This window comes from Pelobates fuscus, chromosome 4, assembly GCF_036172605.1.
Source record: "Pelobates fuscus isolate aPelFus1 chromosome 4, aPelFus1.pri, whole genome shotgun sequence".
In the NCBI taxonomy this organism is placed as follows: Eukaryota; Metazoa; Chordata; class Amphibia; order Anura; family Pelobatidae; genus Pelobates; species Pelobates fuscus.
In genome coordinates, this window is record NC_086320.1 from 316631423 (window position 1) to 316650087 (window position 18665).

General features: G+C 40.8%; 1 protein-coding gene across 1 annotated transcript in view; it reads right to left on the reverse strand.

The window, feature by feature from the left end:
• The window catches only part of CHN2 (chimerin 2), a 292215-nt gene that overhangs the window by 124493 nt on the left and 149057 nt on the right, over positions 1–18665 (reverse strand). Inside the window, exons 5-6 of the mRNA XM_063452328.1 lie at positions 17883–17996; positions 10045–10330 (exon numbers count right to left, since the gene is read on the reverse strand). Of these exons, the coding sequence (XP_063308398.1) occupies positions 10045–10330; positions 17883–17996 (400 nt within the window). The remainder of the gene's footprint in view (positions 1–10044; positions 10331–17882; positions 17997–18665) is intronic.

Here is an 18665-nt window from a genome sequence, read left to right on the forward strand (position 1 = left end):
TACTCAATGCTTTCCTATGGACGTCCAGCGTCTTCTTACTGTGATTTTCACACTGAGAACCGTGGAAGTGCCTCTAGTGACTGTCAGGGAGACAGCCACTAGAGGCTGGATTAACCCTCAATGAAAAGTTAGCAGTTTCTCTGAAACTGCTATGTTTTCAGCTGCAAGGTTAAAACCAGGGGGACCTGGCACACAGACCACTTCCTTGAGCTGAAGTGGTCTGGGTGCCTATAGTGGTCCTTTAAGCTAACTGCCAAATGTACCTAATTTCAGTAGCAGTTCGAGCTGTTAATGCCCCCTACTAAATCAATGTTTACATACGTTAAGAAATAGTGATGGTTTCCAACTAAAGTGATACCATAGTGGAGAGGAGAAAGGAGAAGAGATGGGGACATAAAGGCTAGATTACTAGTAAGCATTCCAAAATATTCAATCTCTCTCAGAGTTCACAGACCCAGTAAGGAATAAATACTTCTGGAGTAAAATAGCACAGAGCCTGTAAGATTTGCACACAAGGAAACTGTGCATTCTACAGATAAGACCCACTCATAATTACTAATACAACCCAAATATTCCTCACTCATATAATATAATATAATCACTAATATAGGATGGAAACAATTTCAGCTGTCCAGTCTGGATTAAGAAAGGTTATAGAGATCCCCCAAAATTAAAAAGAAAATAATAATTGTGCTTTTAACAGCTATGTATTATATGGCAACGTGCCACAGTTCTTTGTGGACTGAAATATAATTTATTTAGCACATTGTACATCCTTACAGAGCAGCAGCTGAATAAGGAACTGATGATATAAGCTCATTGTTGTCTGTTCAGACTGCTGGGGGTGACTAATAATACAATTAAATGCTTACAGTAATCTGAGTATAAAACACCTGTTAAGAGTTCACTAATGGTAGAATAGACAGCACCGTCATTGTGTTCTGCATCTCAGGAATGCCTGGACGACGTTCAAGAAGACATGGTTCATTTATCATCATGTGACCTATTCACATACTAAATAAAGTTATGTAACTTTGAAATACCAAAATAATGAACTATTAGTGCTCATGTGCTTTAGTTAAAATGGATCTTTTCACTTTGTATCAATTAGAGGATTTAAAGGGATTTAAAGGGATCCTATAGTGTCTGGAAAACAAAGCTGTTTTCCTGGCACTATAGGGTTAATAGGCTCACCCTCTAAACCTAAATTACTCAGGAACAACGTTTGTTGAAGCTGACAGCAGTAAATAACTACCCCAACTAGGGCAGATATAATATATTACCCCAATACTCGGGGCGATAGAGCTACAGGATATGAAAGGAGTCCGTTTGTGTATATAAAGCAGTTGTGTAACAAGAGATCTGTCATCTATACTTCCAACAAGTAATAACAGTGCGGTTGGTTACTTATTTGCCCTTTTGGAGGCTATCCTGTCCATGGGCAGAAACCAACTAGTTATTATATACCATTTCCTCTGGGGTCCCAGAATAGCAGGATGCACAAGAGGCGATTTAGGAAGAAAATACGCTAGTTTCAAGTCAAACGGTTTATAGGCAGAAGGAGACACTTTGTTGTAGTGATTAATGCTATTACTTCTGGTAACTCATTGTTCATGTCCTTTAGGATGCCATCCTTACTGTAACAGGAAGATGCCCAGCACTAAATCCATGTTCGCCGTTGTTTGCTGTCTTTTGCTGACAAATGCCCAGAGAGCCAAGAACTCAGATTCAGTGACATGCACTGCAAGGCTTAGCGAGTGTTAGGGATGTTCAGAATGTTACAGGATTATTTTCACTTGTATATAGTCAGTAGGATAAAAGTAATAAGGAGGAAGCAAAGTTTGAGGATGGGTGGTAGTTTACAATAGCCTACTAGTTAATACATTAAATTGCCAGTTATATGCCAAATCTTATTTACAAATAAGCTTGGTATATTTAAATGGATCAGAATGCAGAGATTGGTCCAGTTAGTGATTGTGTGCTATGTTAGTGTTCTTTCAATACATCATCTTTCAGCTGTATCAAACATCGCACAGTATCAGTCTGAAGAAATGGTTAACACCGTAATATTGTTATTGTAAGTGTGCATCCGAGCATGAATTGCCTGCTACATGTAAACAGCATTACGCCTTAGTAACAGCATGAAGCAACAGCCAATGTAGCTGATATACATCTCCGTTTAAGCTGCTGGCTGATGTACCAAATGAACTGTGTGTGAATGTATACACTAATTTGTTAGTTGATCCAGGTACCTAACGAGCTCTTGTGGCACTTCACTCTCTATGAATGATGCCCTGCCATCAATATTAATCAAAGACTACTTCAACTTGAGGGTATCGATTAAAGTGCCATCTGTCTGCTGACTCAGCTGGCCAAACCAGGACCATAGATTGCCTCTTTGAATGCTCATTAAAGTTTGCCATTTAGGAGGGTCAGAATACCTAAAAGGGACACTGTAGTCACCAAAACAACTACAGCTTATTGAATTTGTTCTGGTAAGAAGAATCTGTACCTTCAGGCTTTTTGCTGTAAACAGTTTTTTCAGAGAAAATGCAGTGTTTACATTACAGCCTAGATATAATTCCAATGGCCACTCCTCAGAAGGCTGCTAGTGGTGCTTCCTGTGCAGTACTGACAATCAGTATCCTCACCCTCTGCATTGAGACACTGAACTTTCCTCATAGAGATGCATTTTTTCAATGCATCTCTATGAGGAAATGCTGATTGGCCAGGGCTGTGTTTGGCTTGTGCTGGCTCTGCCCTGATCTGCCTCCTTGACAGTCTCAGCCAATCCTATGGGAAAGCATTACGATTGGATCGCAGAATCATTTCTTATGATGTCAGCCAAGCAGGCAGATCAGGGACAAAGCCAACAGCAGCAGACTGCAATAAAAGTAAGATTTTACTATATTTATAGATCGTGGTTTTTAACAATATAGGGTCAGGAATGACATGTTTGTGTTCCTGACCATATAGTGTTTCTTTAAGACTCAACCCAGAGCACAAGGGAATCCTCATTAAGTTTAAAAGCCTGCATGAAAGCTATGTACAACTTGACTGATTTGACTCTTATTATCAGTCACTTTACATGTTGCAGTTAAAAATGGATAGGCATGTTTAGTAATAGCAATTCTCCAAAGTCCCATAGTGTACCCGGCTTTAAAATCACTATGGAGTATATGGTTACGTACCCACTAATGTTTGTGGACATTGGACATTCTGTTGAGTACAGAAACCATTTACACTATCTTAGCTGGTTCCCTAAGTACCCCTAACCTTACTAGTCCACATAACTTAAGAGTTAACTATTCCTAAATCCATTTCTAGCACTGACATTTTAAAGATTACACTGCAACTACAGAGTGTTTAACCCCTTAAGGACCAATTCTTTATAAGGATACTTAGACCAACTGATGTTTTGCAGATGAGCAGTTTCAGAACACTTTTTGCAAAACTCTGAAAACACAGACAGATCTCAGATTCTGTCAGATCAGTATACTTTTAACTTCCCGATCATGCAGTGCTACATTTACCTGATGGACACTTACACTTTTCCTAAATTGTAAACATATACTTATTTTTTTGTTGTTTATGCTGATGTGACAGCAAATGACTCAAAATGAAGTGTGAATGTATGCTGTATGTGATGGTATAAAGCCACAAAGCTTTCATAGTATTCATTTTATCCACAGACTACTGCAACATTTTAGAACCTTTGGCTCAATTATTATTTACTAAACAACCACTAGAGGTCAGTGATGTGTTCTGTTATTTATTTCTATATGTTGCAGAATATGTTTGTTTTAATCCAGTCGTAATGTATTCTTTGAGACATGGTGTATTTAGTAAGTTCTGTATAATTGAATGGATGTGAATTTAAATATGAATAATTACAGGATTAATAATATGCAGGTCACACCCATAGTCACCTCTCATCAGCCACTGTCTTTCTCCCATTACTACAAGGACACGGCAACATTACCTAAAATGTAACCTACCTATTATTGAACGAAACATCTTCCCTTCCTCTACTTCCTGATCTCTATCAATGTTACAAGAACACTCTGGACCCCAATACAACTTTATTGATCTTCATGTAGGTATTGTTTTTGCATGCTAAAATCTTTATTGTTTTGCTTTAAAAAAAAGAAAATGTTTTGCAGAATGAGGCACGATAAGCCTGCCTGCTTAGCCATGCCCCCTCATGCTAGAAAGACCTACTTCTCAAATGTATGTACATCGCTCTGCTTCTAAAGATAATGTTATAGATGCTTTGAATACCACAACCATACAGGGATGCATGTGCTTTGTAGTTTAGATCACTCGGTGCTATGTGTTCAGCAACATCTCCTGAGTACAGTGATACCACCCATGTACAGGTGTGTTGGGTTCTCTGGGGGCTAAAAGACCTTATTTGGAGAGTGCGCATTCCAGTTCTCCAACTTGGAATTTTCACAGCTGGCCATCATGCACCCATGTCCTATTTGGGACATTTTTGAAGCCGGCCAATGTAATTTACCCCCATCAAACCATATATTTTTGAAAAGTAGACACCCTAGGGTATTTCAAATGGTGGTATTCTAACACTTTCCATGCACTAATTCTACCACTAGCCTTTGTCAAACTTTTGGGTAGTAATTTTGTTGTTATTTTTCTCTCACATTGTACTTTAGGCATTGATTCTCAGTTCTTATTATGTGTTACTGACAACGAACACCCCAATATGTGTTCAGCAACATCTCCTGAGTACAACAGTGCCCCCAATGTACAGGTTTTATGGGTTTTTGCAAACTTACAGGGGTCAAATGTAGGTCTTTGAGACCATATAGCAGCCCATGAATGAAAATTAACCCCATCATGGCATACCATTTTCAAATGTAGACAACCCAGGGTATTCAAAATGGGGTATGTCCAGTCATTTTTAGTAGCCACTCAGTCCCAAACCCTAGCCAAAATTAGCATTTATATTAGTTTGTTTGTCTTTTTACACATAAACTGCCACTGAGTAATGTCTCACAAGTACAACAGTACCCCTTACGTTACAGGGTCAAACATAAGATTTGCCAATTTCTGTTTTTGTAAATTGCTATTTGCCAGATTGGCTATGTTGCCATAGGGAGGCATTGGGAGGCTAGTCACATGCATGGCAAACCAACACCCTGTGCAATCAAATGCTCTCTATGAGCAGTATTTCATTGAATAAGTCTGGCTTGGTTATTCAGCGATGCACCTCCAGTAGCGGTCAGAAGACAGGTACTAGACATGTTTTTATCCTGCAATCATAACATTGATATATCTACCAAACAGCAATGTTTTACATTGCCATTGCAGCCAGACCAATTCATTAAGATGATGTGGCCTGGGTGCTTTAGTAGCCCTTTAATGGTCCTCCAACAAAGGAATGTTTTGTATTCTGCACCCTGCAGGTGTTACTCACACCTGACGGTTACATCCCAAATAAGGAATGCAAGAAACCACAATACTCTAATTTATTCTACTGCCTTGATTACTCCAAGCCCTACTTATTGTCCCTTATGAAACATATTTGACTTCCATCTCCTGCTGGTCATTTCTTTAAGGCCCTCCACTTGATCCCTATTCAGCTAAGCATGAAATGAATTCAAGAAATCTACTCCCACATATATATATATTTATATTATAAAGACACCTCTCTACTCATCCCCTACACTCCACCTCTCTACAAATGATCTCTTCCACATTTACAAGACACTTCTGCCCCACATCTCTGCAAAACACATTCACAAACTCTTCCTCGCTCTCCCTCCCACCGTCAAACACTCAGTGAAAATACATCTCTCTATGGATGCTTCTCAATCTCCACTATTCTCAACTCTCCAATCCCCACAGTATCCACAATCTAGCCGACACACTGTGTGTGCTATTAGTTTGCTACATGCTCTGCATTTACATTATGTATCACCTGCCCCTCTCTGCTGAATTACAAGCTTGCAACTAGGTCTCTGAAATCAGTCTGTGTCGGTCTATGTGTCAGCTACAGTAGATTTTGCTATTTTACCCTTTCTATCTGTATCCAGCACTGAAAAATGTGTGGGTGGTCCACTATAACCACTGCAGTGGACTTTTATAACATCTGCAATTTATGAAACTCTCATGTATAAGAAGCCCACCAAATGACCTTACAGGAGGAAACGTGTGGTTTAACGTTTAACTTGCCTGTCCAAGTAATTGCACGCTACACTCTCCACCTCCACCTGACCCCATAATATGGTCACATCTAGCTAACCATGCTAACCTTTCTCACTTTCAAGGCAAAGATGAGAATTCAGGTGACAATTAAAAAGGTGCATATTCAGGGACAGCTTCAAAGCACCATAACCAATACAATAAAAAGTAGTTTACTTATTTGGAGGGTGCTTTACATTAATGAGAGTTTTTTCCTGACACTTTCTCCTAATTTTACAACCTTCTGTTTTAAGACTCCACTACCATAATGGGATAATTATTTTTAAGTTGCAAACATGATTGCATTACTTGCTATGCTATGCAGTTGAGCATGCATTCTAGTGCCTAGATTGTAAGCTCTGGTGAGCAAGGCTCCTCACAATGTATATTTTTCCCATTGAACAATATTGAAATCTATTATAATCAGAGAATAATCTATTTTCTGTCTGATATTAGCTTCAGTTACATTCATAGTTACTGTTAACTATTTAGTAGCATGGCTCCGAGGGGACTGCTGTATCGCTGTGTAAGAGTTAAAACATATCGTCACCCGCTGGCTGTCTTCCTGGGTCATCTGGGAAAGGCATCTGGTTGTGTAACTAGTCCATGGGTGCATGCAGTACTCACATCTACTTTATTAATTACAATAAAATGACGTCCCATCAAGACAGGGGACCTCAGGCAACACACTCATTACAGTCACATCTCCACATTCACATCCTCATTAGTGCTTCAATGACACTTACATTAACCTACCCAAAGGGAAAAGAACCTCTGCGATGACTGAGGTGACCTGTAATGTGTTTGTCAATGAAGGTCAGAGATAGAAAAACTCAAATTGCCTGTGAAATCCATGAACTGTGTCACTTCTCTGAGTCGTCTTTTACATAATCTCATAAAGGTTAACTAACTGCAGCACAACATTGTAACTCAATGATCTGCAGCACAAAGCACAGCAACAAAGGCCAACAACGAACTGCAGTACACAACACAATGCAACACAGCAACACAGGCCAACAACGAACTGAAGCACACAACACAATGCAGTGCAACGACACAGGCCAACAACAAACTGCACCACACAACACAATGCAGCACAGCAACAAAGGCCAACAATGAACTGCAGCACACAACACAATGCAACACAGCAACACAGGCCAACAACGAACTGCAGCACACAACACAATGCAACACAGCAACACAGGCCAACAACGAACTGCAGCACACAAAACAATGCAGCACAGCAACACAGGCCAACAACGAACTGCAGCACACAACACAATGCAACACAGGGCAGCAACGAACTGCAGCACACAACACAATGCAGCACAGCAACAAAGGCCAACAAAAAACTGTATCACACACACACACACACACACAATTCAACACAGCAACATAGGGCAACAATGAACTGCACCACACAACACAATGCAACACAGCAACATGCAGGGTTATTCACTAAAGTGAGAATTTGAACTGGATTTCAAATTTAAGGCCAAACAGTGCAGCACAGCAACATAGTGACCTACAGCACAAAACACAATGCAACACAGCAACAGAGTGACCTGCAGCACGCAACACAGCAACATAGTGACCTACAGCACGCAACACAGCGCTACACATCAGAGTGACCTATAGCACACAACTCAATGCAACACAGCAACAGAGTGGCCTACAGCACACAACTCTGTGTGACACAGCAACAGAGTGACCTACAGCACACAACTCAGTGTGACACAGCAACAGACTGACCTATAGCACACAACACAATGCAACACAGCAACAGAGTGACCTAGAGCACACAACTCAGGGTGACACAGCAACAGACTGACCTACAGCACACAACTCAGTGTGACACAGCAACAGAGTGACCTACAGCACACAACTCAGTGCTACACAGCAACAGAGTGACCTATAGCACACAACACAATGCAACACAGCAACAGAGTGGCCTACAGCACACAACACAATGCGACACATCAGAGTGACCCTGCTTTGAATTATAACTTAGTGACCTACAGCACACAACTCAGTGCTACACAGCAACAGAGTGACCTATAGCACACAACACAATGCAACACAGCAACAGAATGGCCTACAGCACACAACTCAGTGCGACACATCAGAGTGACCCTGCTTTGAATTATTACTTTAGTGACCTGCAGCACACAACAACAATAAAACTCACAGTAATGTGCGGTGTGTAAAGGTGTAGATAACCGAAATCCACAGCAATAACACAATACATGCTTAAACTGCAGCTATCCATTTACAGATTGATTTGTAAACTTAATTTAACCTGCTCTAGTTGGGTCTACTTGTTATCCATTAATAGCTATATTTCGCTAAAATCATCACCCGCAATTGTGGGTAAAGAAAATCTCCACCATAAAAATTCCACAACTAGCTCTGGTTATTTAGATACAACTCACCAATTATTTAGCAATATGTCTGTTATTAAATAGTATGAAAGCTGGCATTCTGTACATATCACTGGACGGAATAATATAAAAGTAAGAATTGAGTTTTACATGTTATCAATCTGTGTTGTTATAATCAGGCCTTCTATGAAATGCCCAATTTAAATTGGTCTCCTCTCCCTCTAAATACATACAGTGCCTTCATTTAGTTTTTAATCACTGAGGTCAAAGACTATCCCATCACTAACCCTATTTTTAAAAAAAATAAAATTAAAAAACAGTCTAGAAGAGTGGCTCTGCACAAAGTGTCTCCAAAAACATCCTGAACATGGCACTGGGCAGATCAAAAAAAAAACATTTATAACTGTACACACTGTGGCAGGAAATAATATGTTTAGATATGCAGGATTCTTCCCATATGGTACTTGTATATATAGTTTACACTGTCTGTGACCAAATAACTGAGCTAAGTGTCCCCTCACTTTGTTGGAACTAAAATATGCTCAAATTAAGCTTTTATTCTATCAATCTTCTGAGGTAGTGCTGGGAACATCTTGCCTTCCAAAGAAGAAGAGGACAAAAAATGAAGCTATATAAATCGTATATTTGCTCAATAAGATATCCAATCATCATATAAAATAAGCACGTCGTTCCCCAGGTAAGGCCACTATTTCCACAAACAAACAGCAAGCCGCCATGTTTAAAATGTACTCTCCGTACATTACAACCGGGGAGTGGTCTTCTTATATTTAATGTAAGGCAGGATATCTTATTGAATAAATGTTTTAATTTGCTGCTTATCTCACTCTATGTCTTTGTCGTTCTCTTGCTTTCCATGAATATTTAATCAGAAGGCAAAATGTTCCAGACACTATCACATAGAATGTACATAATACTAGCTAAAATATAGCTATCAATGTTCTGCTCCACCTACCTTAGGGACCACTTACCTCGTGCATTTGGTCACAACTTTGGTTTTGAAACAGTGTACACTATTTATGGGATGTTGAATTTTATCGGCATTACATGTTAACAAACCTACTTAGAGAAATGTGCATAAATGTATTTACTTCTCGCAGTGGTGAACTAGTTACATTCTTTTGTGCGGCCATATTATATTCCAGTAATAGTTTGTGTTTTATGTGCTCTATTGAGGGTTTAAGCATGTGGTGTATACAGCACATTTTTTTTATATTAGTAGCACGTACAACACTCGCAAAATGTTTTCGTATATATATTCAGCAGTATTTGTTTTACATAGCCTGCAGTTATACCTCTAGATTTGTTTCCACAGGAAAACTATCAAAATGTAAACAAGTCTATTTTCAAGAATATATATAAATTGCTCTAACTCGTTACAAACATAAACATTATTCTAAAACATTTTTTGTCACACTTATACAATTCTATATTTATGTACCTTTTCCACAGAGGAATTTGCTTCACGTGATAGCTGCGTTTTCTTTGATGTATTTTTCGTCCTGCTTAGTCTCCTCGTGACCTTCTCTTTCAGTAAAGACGTGTATCCAACTTGTTCGTAAATGGGATTTTTTGTCATTTTTGCAATATACTCAGCAGCTTTTGTCTCTATGTACAATGTTATAAGGCCGTCTGTTACCAAATCATGGATCGATTCAAATCTCTTCTCTCCCACAAAGTGCTTCCCATCATAGAAAAGTCTGTAGTTTAACGTCTGGTGACCAAATCTAAACCAGAAGTGATGAGAATGAGACAGGATACCATGAGCTCTCAAGATAAAAATTTGTGGATGATTATTAATAAAAAAAATCTAATACAGCGGAAGAATTTCCAGAAGGATTGTATCTATCATACTAATGGATCCTACAAAAGAGACCAAAGCAGAGGATGCACAATTGTAGATTTATATCAAGATATATTGCCACATTTTATTTTGCATTGGATGAGAGATCGTTCTGTTGGATAAGGAAAATGTTTGAAAATAATGCTTTCTTTGGTTCATATTTTATTGGTATCCCTATTGGAACATAACGATATAGCCTATAGATTTTCAAGAAAAACAAATAACAAGGGAAGTTTCAGCTAAGTATAAAATGTAGTCTATGTATTGGTTGGTGCAGAATATTTCAACTATACATTGTGATCCCACAAACACCACCAAATGTTTGAAGGTATAAAAGCTAAATGTATTCAGATAAAAAGGTATATACACCCAATATGTTCCTCCTACTCCTTCAAGATGGCTGCTGCCCTGAGACGAAGGAGACGAGCATGCTTCTGCTCACAAAATGCTAATAGTTGGGAATTTAAAGAAAATTCAAACTTGATTGCAAATTTTAGGCCAAAAAAAGGCCAAACTGAAAACAGAAAAAGGAGGATGTGAGAATGTTTAGAATTCTGCTAATTTGACTTAAAATTTTTAATTTCCAACGATTAACAGTTTACTGAATAACGATGTTAATTTCTCTAACTCTGGCCTCACAGATGTGGATGATCTACCACTCTCAGAATACTTTGAATGCACTAGATGGCCAGAGGATCATGGGAGTTGTAGTTTAGCAACATTGGGGATGGAGGGGATGTGAGTTTGAGATGCCTGAATTAGACAGTGGAAACCGGAGAGAAAAGAAGGATAGAAATGCAGAGAAGACTATAAATATGGAAGAAAAATAATCAAACCAATGACTATAGACTCATCTTACTAATATGCAAAATCAGCTCAACTCATGGGGCAGATACTCGAACAACCAAATCACTCAATCTAGGAAGGACTGGGTGTTATTTGGAAGTATGCACACATTATCACAGAATGGACAGCTATTTTAACCTTCAGTATGAAATACTAATTACATCTATCGGATACCCCAAAATTCACACTATAATGGATAGCACTGACTGTGACTGTCACAAAAGAGTTCACTTAACAGAAGCAAAGTTATTTATCAAGAAATGGAACAGGTGAAGCACAACAAATACCTGTTTGGGTTTTGGGATGACAAAATACAACCTGAGGTTTGGACTAGTTTGGAGTGTAACATTTCATCGCCCCCCCAATCCCAATTCAACAAGCTTCTCTATTACTATACCATGTTATGTAAAATGTAAATAACGATGGCTGGCCTGCTTGATTGGCAGGCAAAAAAAAAAACCCAAAAAGTTATTTCCGCACTATCCCAATAGAGATTTTTTTTCTACCTGAAGCTAAAGGAAGAATTGTTAGTGTAGGACTCCCCTAAAAGGGTTTGCCTTAACGTGGCAGGGGAGCTTACGTCTAATGGCCATTAAAGTTACTAGTTACCAAATCTCCAGTGATTTTAAATATGGGCATTTGGGCTAGTGAGCAGGTAACTCTTTTCTTTGGTTTTTATTGTATGTATTTGGGCTGATGTGTATTATGGTCAGTGCTGCCGCCCAGGCGTAGTGGCTGTTTGAGCGCAGGACTTGTTGTCTATTTGTATTCACTTTTGTATCCCACAGCTATGTTACAATGCTGCCACCCATCCCATGTGTTACTTATTAAGGGTTAATAAGTATGTAGGGGTTTAGAAAAATACCAATTTCTGTCTGATTAGATTGTTATTGTAGGACTCACCTAAGAGGTCTGCCTTGACGTGGCAGGTGGGCTAACATCTAATGGCCATGAGAGTGGTACTAAAAACCTAAATGTATCTAAATATGCATAGGGATTTGGGATAGTGCCCAAGTAACTCTTTTCTTTGGATTTTATTGTATGTATTGGGGCTGATGTGTACTATGGTCATAGCTGCCATCCAGGAGTAGTGGGAATCTGAGCGTAGGACTTATTTTTCTGTATTTGATTGGCAGGCAGCCAGGTGTTCGGACTGACCCACTCCCTTTTGGATGGATCCAGCCCCTTTGGGCAGACCAAGTGACACAATGGCATTATTGGTCCGCCGTCCCCTTTTCACCTTCTCACTTCTTGTCCAGTGTTGTGTGGTATGCCGTTAGTTTTGCCAAATGATCAAATGTATATGTAAAGACTATATGGTGTGTACCCTTTAAAGTGGAACAAACATACACCAATAGGTGAATAAAATATATATAGGACAATTTACCTATATGTATCTCCCACAATGTAGACAATAAAGGACTCCTCCCAGTCCTCACAGAAAATACAAACAGAAAAAATATCTACAGAAGGGGAAAATAAAACAACTCATAGGGTAGTATATCAAAACCAATCTACATTTATGATTCAAGGTTGCACTCACACAAATTACCGTATTTTTCGCTTCATAAGACGCACCACACCATAAGACGCACCTAGTTTTTAGAGGAGGAAACCCAGAAAAAAAAATATTCTGAACAAACGGTCCCATAGTGTTTCTTACTATGGGAAAGTTTGTTCAGAATATTTTTTTTCTCCCCTGTCCCATAGCGTTCCTTACCACCCTCTCCCATCTCCTGTTCCATAATGATCTTTAACCCCCCTCCCCTGTCCCATAGTGATCTTTAAACCCCCCTCCCCTGTCCCATGGTGATTTTTACCCCCCCCCCCTCCTTTGTCCCATAGTGATTTCAACCCCTCCTCCCATGTCCCATAGTGATTTTTAACCCCTCCTCCCCTGTCCCATTGTGTTCTTTAACCCCCTCCTCCCCTTGTCCAATAGTGTTCTCATCCCATAGTGTTCCCGCCTCCCCTCATCCCATAGTGTTCTCCCCCTTTCCCATAGTGTTCTCCCCCCTCCCCTTGTCCCATAGTGCACTTTCCCTCCCATAGTGTCCCCCTCCCCTCCCCTTGTCCCATAGTGTCCCCCTCCCCTCATCCCATAGTGCCCCCTCCCCTCATAGTGCCCCATAGTGTCCCCCTCCCCTCGTCCCATAGTGCCCCCTCCCCTCATAGTGCCCCATAGTGTCCCCCTCCCCTCGTCCCATAGTGCCCCCCTCCCCTTGTCCCATAGTGCCCCTCCCCTCGTCCCATAGTGTCCCCCAATTACTTACTTGTCTTATAGCGTGGGCCGGCTTCACAGCGCGCACCGCGGTAGAGGAATGTCAATTTCAGGTTCCGGTTTCCGGCGGGACTGAAAGGAAGTGTGCACACTGAGTGCGCACTTCCTTTCAGTCCCTCCGGAAACCAGAACCTGAAATTGAAGTTCCAGTACCGTGGTGCGCGCTGTTAAGCCGTCCCACGCTACAAGACAGGTAAGTAAAGCTTCACATTCGCTCCATAAGACGCACAGACATTTCCCCTCACTTTTGTGGGGGAAAAAAGTGCGTCTTATGGAGCGAAAAATACAGTAGTTGATTGTAGGCATGTCAAAATTTATAAAGATGGTATAGAGCTGATATGAATTCTTCAAACTCCAAAAGAGGGCATGTGGGAAACAAAAATTATATAACAATAAGTGCAGATTTAAAAGACCATCTATTGCGTTAGATTAAGTAACACTTACACACTAGAAGTGGTATTCAGGCATATACTGGTCTCAGAAGGCTGTTATTCCAAAGATGGAAAATCACTCCTTGATGGTAGCATAAAAAAATTATTAAATGTGACAAAGTAAATAAAATCAAACAAAATAAAACAAATATGAATCCCACAGGGGCCCATCCCTACGCGTTTCGTCCGGTAATCCGGACTTCCTCAGGGGTAACGTCTGTTAAGTCCTCAATGTGAAATCAATCTGATGGTTTCTTTGGTATCCGCTTCTTTTTATGCTAAAATTGTATGTCTCTTCTAATTTTTTTTTTTTTATTCTCTATTTTTGCGAGTATTCGCCAAAAGATAACAAGACATATGAAACGTATAGGTACACATCCATACATATATATCAAGAACTGGGGGTTTCATAGCAGTATGCAACTCTTTTTTTAATTTATGATGCCAGGGGTTCCCTCTGTTTGGACAGAGTATGTTAGGTCAGTGTGCTTTCATGAGGGTAGCTATCTTGGGATCTTGAAGCGCCTTATCGCTTGTCGATCTCTCTGTGTGCTTTGTGCTCTGCTAAGGCGGGCAGGGGTGGTTAGCTGGGTAGCCTCTGCTGGCAACTTTACTCGCTTATATAATATAACCTAGGGTGAGGCTTAGGGTGTGGGCCGTATGTGCATAGGGCTTGTAGGTGGGTTAGTGACGGCTGCCGTTCGTTGCACACAATGTGTAGGGGGGGTAATAAAACATAACAGTGGGCTACTCTTATAGCTCGCGGAGCCAGTGAAGTCCTGTATTAGAGGAAGGTTCTCTCTGCGGTGGGTCTTTGTGACCAACAGTCATGTGGGCCACGCTAAGTGCGGGCCAGTTGTAGATGTGTCAGCAGGTGCGGATTTCAAGTGGGTTGCTCACATCCCCCTTTCCTGGGTACAAAGGGAGTGATGCCCTCGACTGTCCATTTCGGGTGGTCCATCCTTGGCACCTTCTCTGCTGGTATTCCGAGGAGCCGGAGGAATGCTGGTGCTTCCAGGAGGGATGTCAGCTTATGCAGTGTGCCGGCCTTGTCGACCAGGATCCGGCGTGTGCCCCACCGGTAGGGGATCGCATGCTCTTGTAGTAGCTGGGTGACTGGCTTGAGGTTTCTTCGCCAGAGGAGCGTATGTCTGGATAAATCCCGGTAGAATATCAGCTGTGCCCCCTCAAAGGACACAGTTGCGGAGTCCCTCACCGCTGCCATGATTGCTCCGCGGTCAGAGTCTCTAGACATTTTCAGCAGGACGTCTTTAGGTGCTTCGTGGACTGCGTTGGGGGCCTTGGGAAGGCGAAAGCAGGATTCCACCGCAACCTGCTTAGCCTGTTTGGGCAGCAGCAGTGTGGCGATGAGCCTCCGGCAGTAGTGTGGGAGCTACGCTCCGGCAACTGTTTCCGGGATCCCCCGGATTCTGAGGTTGTGGGCTCTAGCTCTGTCCTCCATTGAAGCGATTTGCCCCTGCTGGTCTGCGCATTGCTTTTGTAGGGCGCTGATGGCGGCGTCAGTGGCCGATTGAGCCAATTTGGTGCCTTCTAAGTCCTCTTCCACTGCCTTCACTTTGTCAGTGAGTTTGGCCACCGCCTCCCTGATCGGGGCCATGTCTGCCTGGAACATGGCTTTGATTTCGACCATTAAGGCCTTGATGTTAGACTTGGTCGCTGGTGCAGAGTCTGCCAGATCGGCAGTTGGTGACCCTGTGTGTGGCCCTGTGTGTGGCCGGGATGGCGGATAAAAATCAGCGAGGGCGTCGTCATCATCCGATGAGGTTGGTGTGCAGGCCTCAGCCGCCGCCATTTTGGCTGTGCCGAGCCGCGGTGCCGTGTGGAGGAAGTCTCCGATATTGCGGGAGCCCGATCCCGGGTCCGCCCGGAGTTTCTTCGTTTTCTTCCCCATATCTGGGGCTACGTGCTGGTACTTTTGGGTCTCAGTGGCAGGTTCGGAATCTGCTAACTGTCGGTTTTGCAGATTTAGTGCACAGAGCTGTTCCGATATGCGTCCAGCTCGTGCAGGCGCTGGCTCCGCACCCCCTCCCCCCCCCCCCCCCCCCCCGTCTCTTCTAATTTTGAATATGCCTCTGTAATCTAACTTTGTCTTATAGGAATTAAATTCCTTTGAGAGTATGAGTTTTAACAATCCTTTATTAATTTAGAGGATAAAGGATTAGTATTTTTGAAACACTGGTAGAGCATGTCTAAAAGAATGTTTGAAATACAAATATCTTCTGGTTTTAATTCTTGTAACATTATTTCTTTGCCATTTTTTGCAACACTGTTTTTTATGAGCGTATAAGAGACGAATGAACTAACTCAATGCGAGCAATGAGTCGCAAGAACTGTACGAGTCCTCGCATAGATGGAACGCATACGCATACGTTCACTCGTACGAACGTATGACGTCATATAATCCCGGAGTGATGATTCACAGCCGCGGTTTACAACATCGGATTGGCCCGCGGATAGAAAGAGGAGTGGCTAGCGGGATTCAAAAAGAAGTGGATACCAAAGAAACCATCAGATTGATTTCACATTGAGGACTTAACAGACGTTACCCCTGAGGAAGTCCGGATTACCAGACGAAACGCGTAGGGTTGGGCCCCTGTGGGATTCATATTTGTTTTATTTTGTTTGATTTTATTTACTTTGTCACATTTAATAAATTTTTTATACTACCATCAAGGAGTGATTTTCCATCTTTGGAATAACAGTCTTCTGAGACCAGTATATGCCTAAATACCACTTCTAGTGTGTAAGTGTTACTGACAAGAATTAATGCAGCCAGTCTGGGTTCATGGGCTTATACAATTCCATTTACTTAGCACTTGTTTAAAAATATAAGAGCCCAGCCAACACACTCTCCTGCAGCCTATGTTAATACATAAGGGATTCTACTCTGTATCATAGCAATGTTTTTGTGAGCTCGCTCCAGATTCTGCTTGCTTTTTAAACAACAAAGCAATAAATGATTAATGGGCATCTATGCAGTGCGGGTCTGCTTTGTATATTGCTGTAAAAAAAATGTTGGAAAAGCATGTACATTAAAAGCCAACACAACTAAGAGTCAAATAATACACAATGCTTCCACTACCTGAGGCAGAGTAAAAAAAAAAGCATTGCCTCAGATTCTCTGATTTTAAAGGTAAACTCCAAGAACCAAAACCACTACAGCCCACTGTAATGGTTATAGTGCCAGGAGTCCCCTGGCTACCTACTAAGGTAATTCGTCAAACCATTTGAGAAAGGTTCAAAAATATACATGGGGTCTGTCGGGTGCCCACTGCTGTCTGCTGTGGTCGGGTCATTGGCTGAGAGTGTCAGCCAAAGAGAACCTTTAGACCCAGATCCATTTTAATGTATTTTTCTCATTGGAGGGCCAGTTACAGGTCATCAGCGCCAAGTGAAAGTTTTTTTACATTGAATCTGATGCCAGAAGAGCAGGAAGAGTGATCAGGTTGTTGAGAGCACTTTGTGATTAAGCCGTTTATGAATGGTAAGATGGAGCCTGAAACCTCCAAGTACAATAAGGACTTAATTGAGATGAAGTTGTTATGGTACCTAGAGTGTTCCTTAACTAATAACCGTTCAAATGTTCCTCCCTCCATAATTAATTTAAATATCTTAATTCAAGTCACATAATTTCTTTCTGAAAATTACTTTCCCAACGATCAATACATGCTAAACAAACAAGATATTAAAAAATGGTGAAAATAACCAAGGATGAGAAGCATATATTTTCCATTTCATCTGAAGAGACAATTACTGGAACAGAATAAAATCAATATGTGAATTGGCTGGAAAGCACACTTTCAAATAACTACTGAGCTGCCGTCTCTGTGATTAGAAATGCAGTTTGCATTTTCTACCTGAGGGCCAACGTGTAGCAGCCGGATTGTCTCTGACTCTCTCTAATGAGGTACGCTCCTTCCATATTGCACAGCAACTCGTCCGCCTGCTCCCGAGAAATTATACCATGAAACCTGAAAGGCAAGAGAAATAAATCATAATAAAATGGATTCCTGAAATTATAGTAGGTAGGCCTACAAGTGTTCTGTTGACTTCAGAACTATATAACAGGGGTGGGTAACCAACAGGTAGAATTTTAGTTTTTGCAGAATTACAATTCTCGTAATACTTTAACTGATTTAGGCTGGAACAGCATCACAGGAGTTGTAGTTTGGGCGGCCTTAGGAATAAAGGGGCCTTGTGCGAAAAATATTCGCAGCCCCCGGGGCAAACTGGTTAAAGAAGTGGTGTATATTCTTTATACAGCATTTTGTGTTTTTTTTTTTTTTCACAGGAACACTTAATAAAAGTAATCCATCTACATCTGATACATTTTCCATCACAAATTATTATAGAAGTGCCACATCCACCACACTTCATTTTAAGGCCGGGCAACTCAGGTTTTGGAAACCAAGGCCCAGATTTTATATTTTTTGGGATAAACCTTTAAAATGGTTTAATATTTAAAAAAAACATTTTAATAATGTAATATCTTAATACTTTGATTATATTAATAGTATTTCATATAGTAATATTTTTATACATTTATACATTTTTTTTATATTTTACTATTTAAAAAAATATATATTTAAAAAATGTGTCCAACAATATTAAATAATTTAAAAGGCATGTCCAAACATATT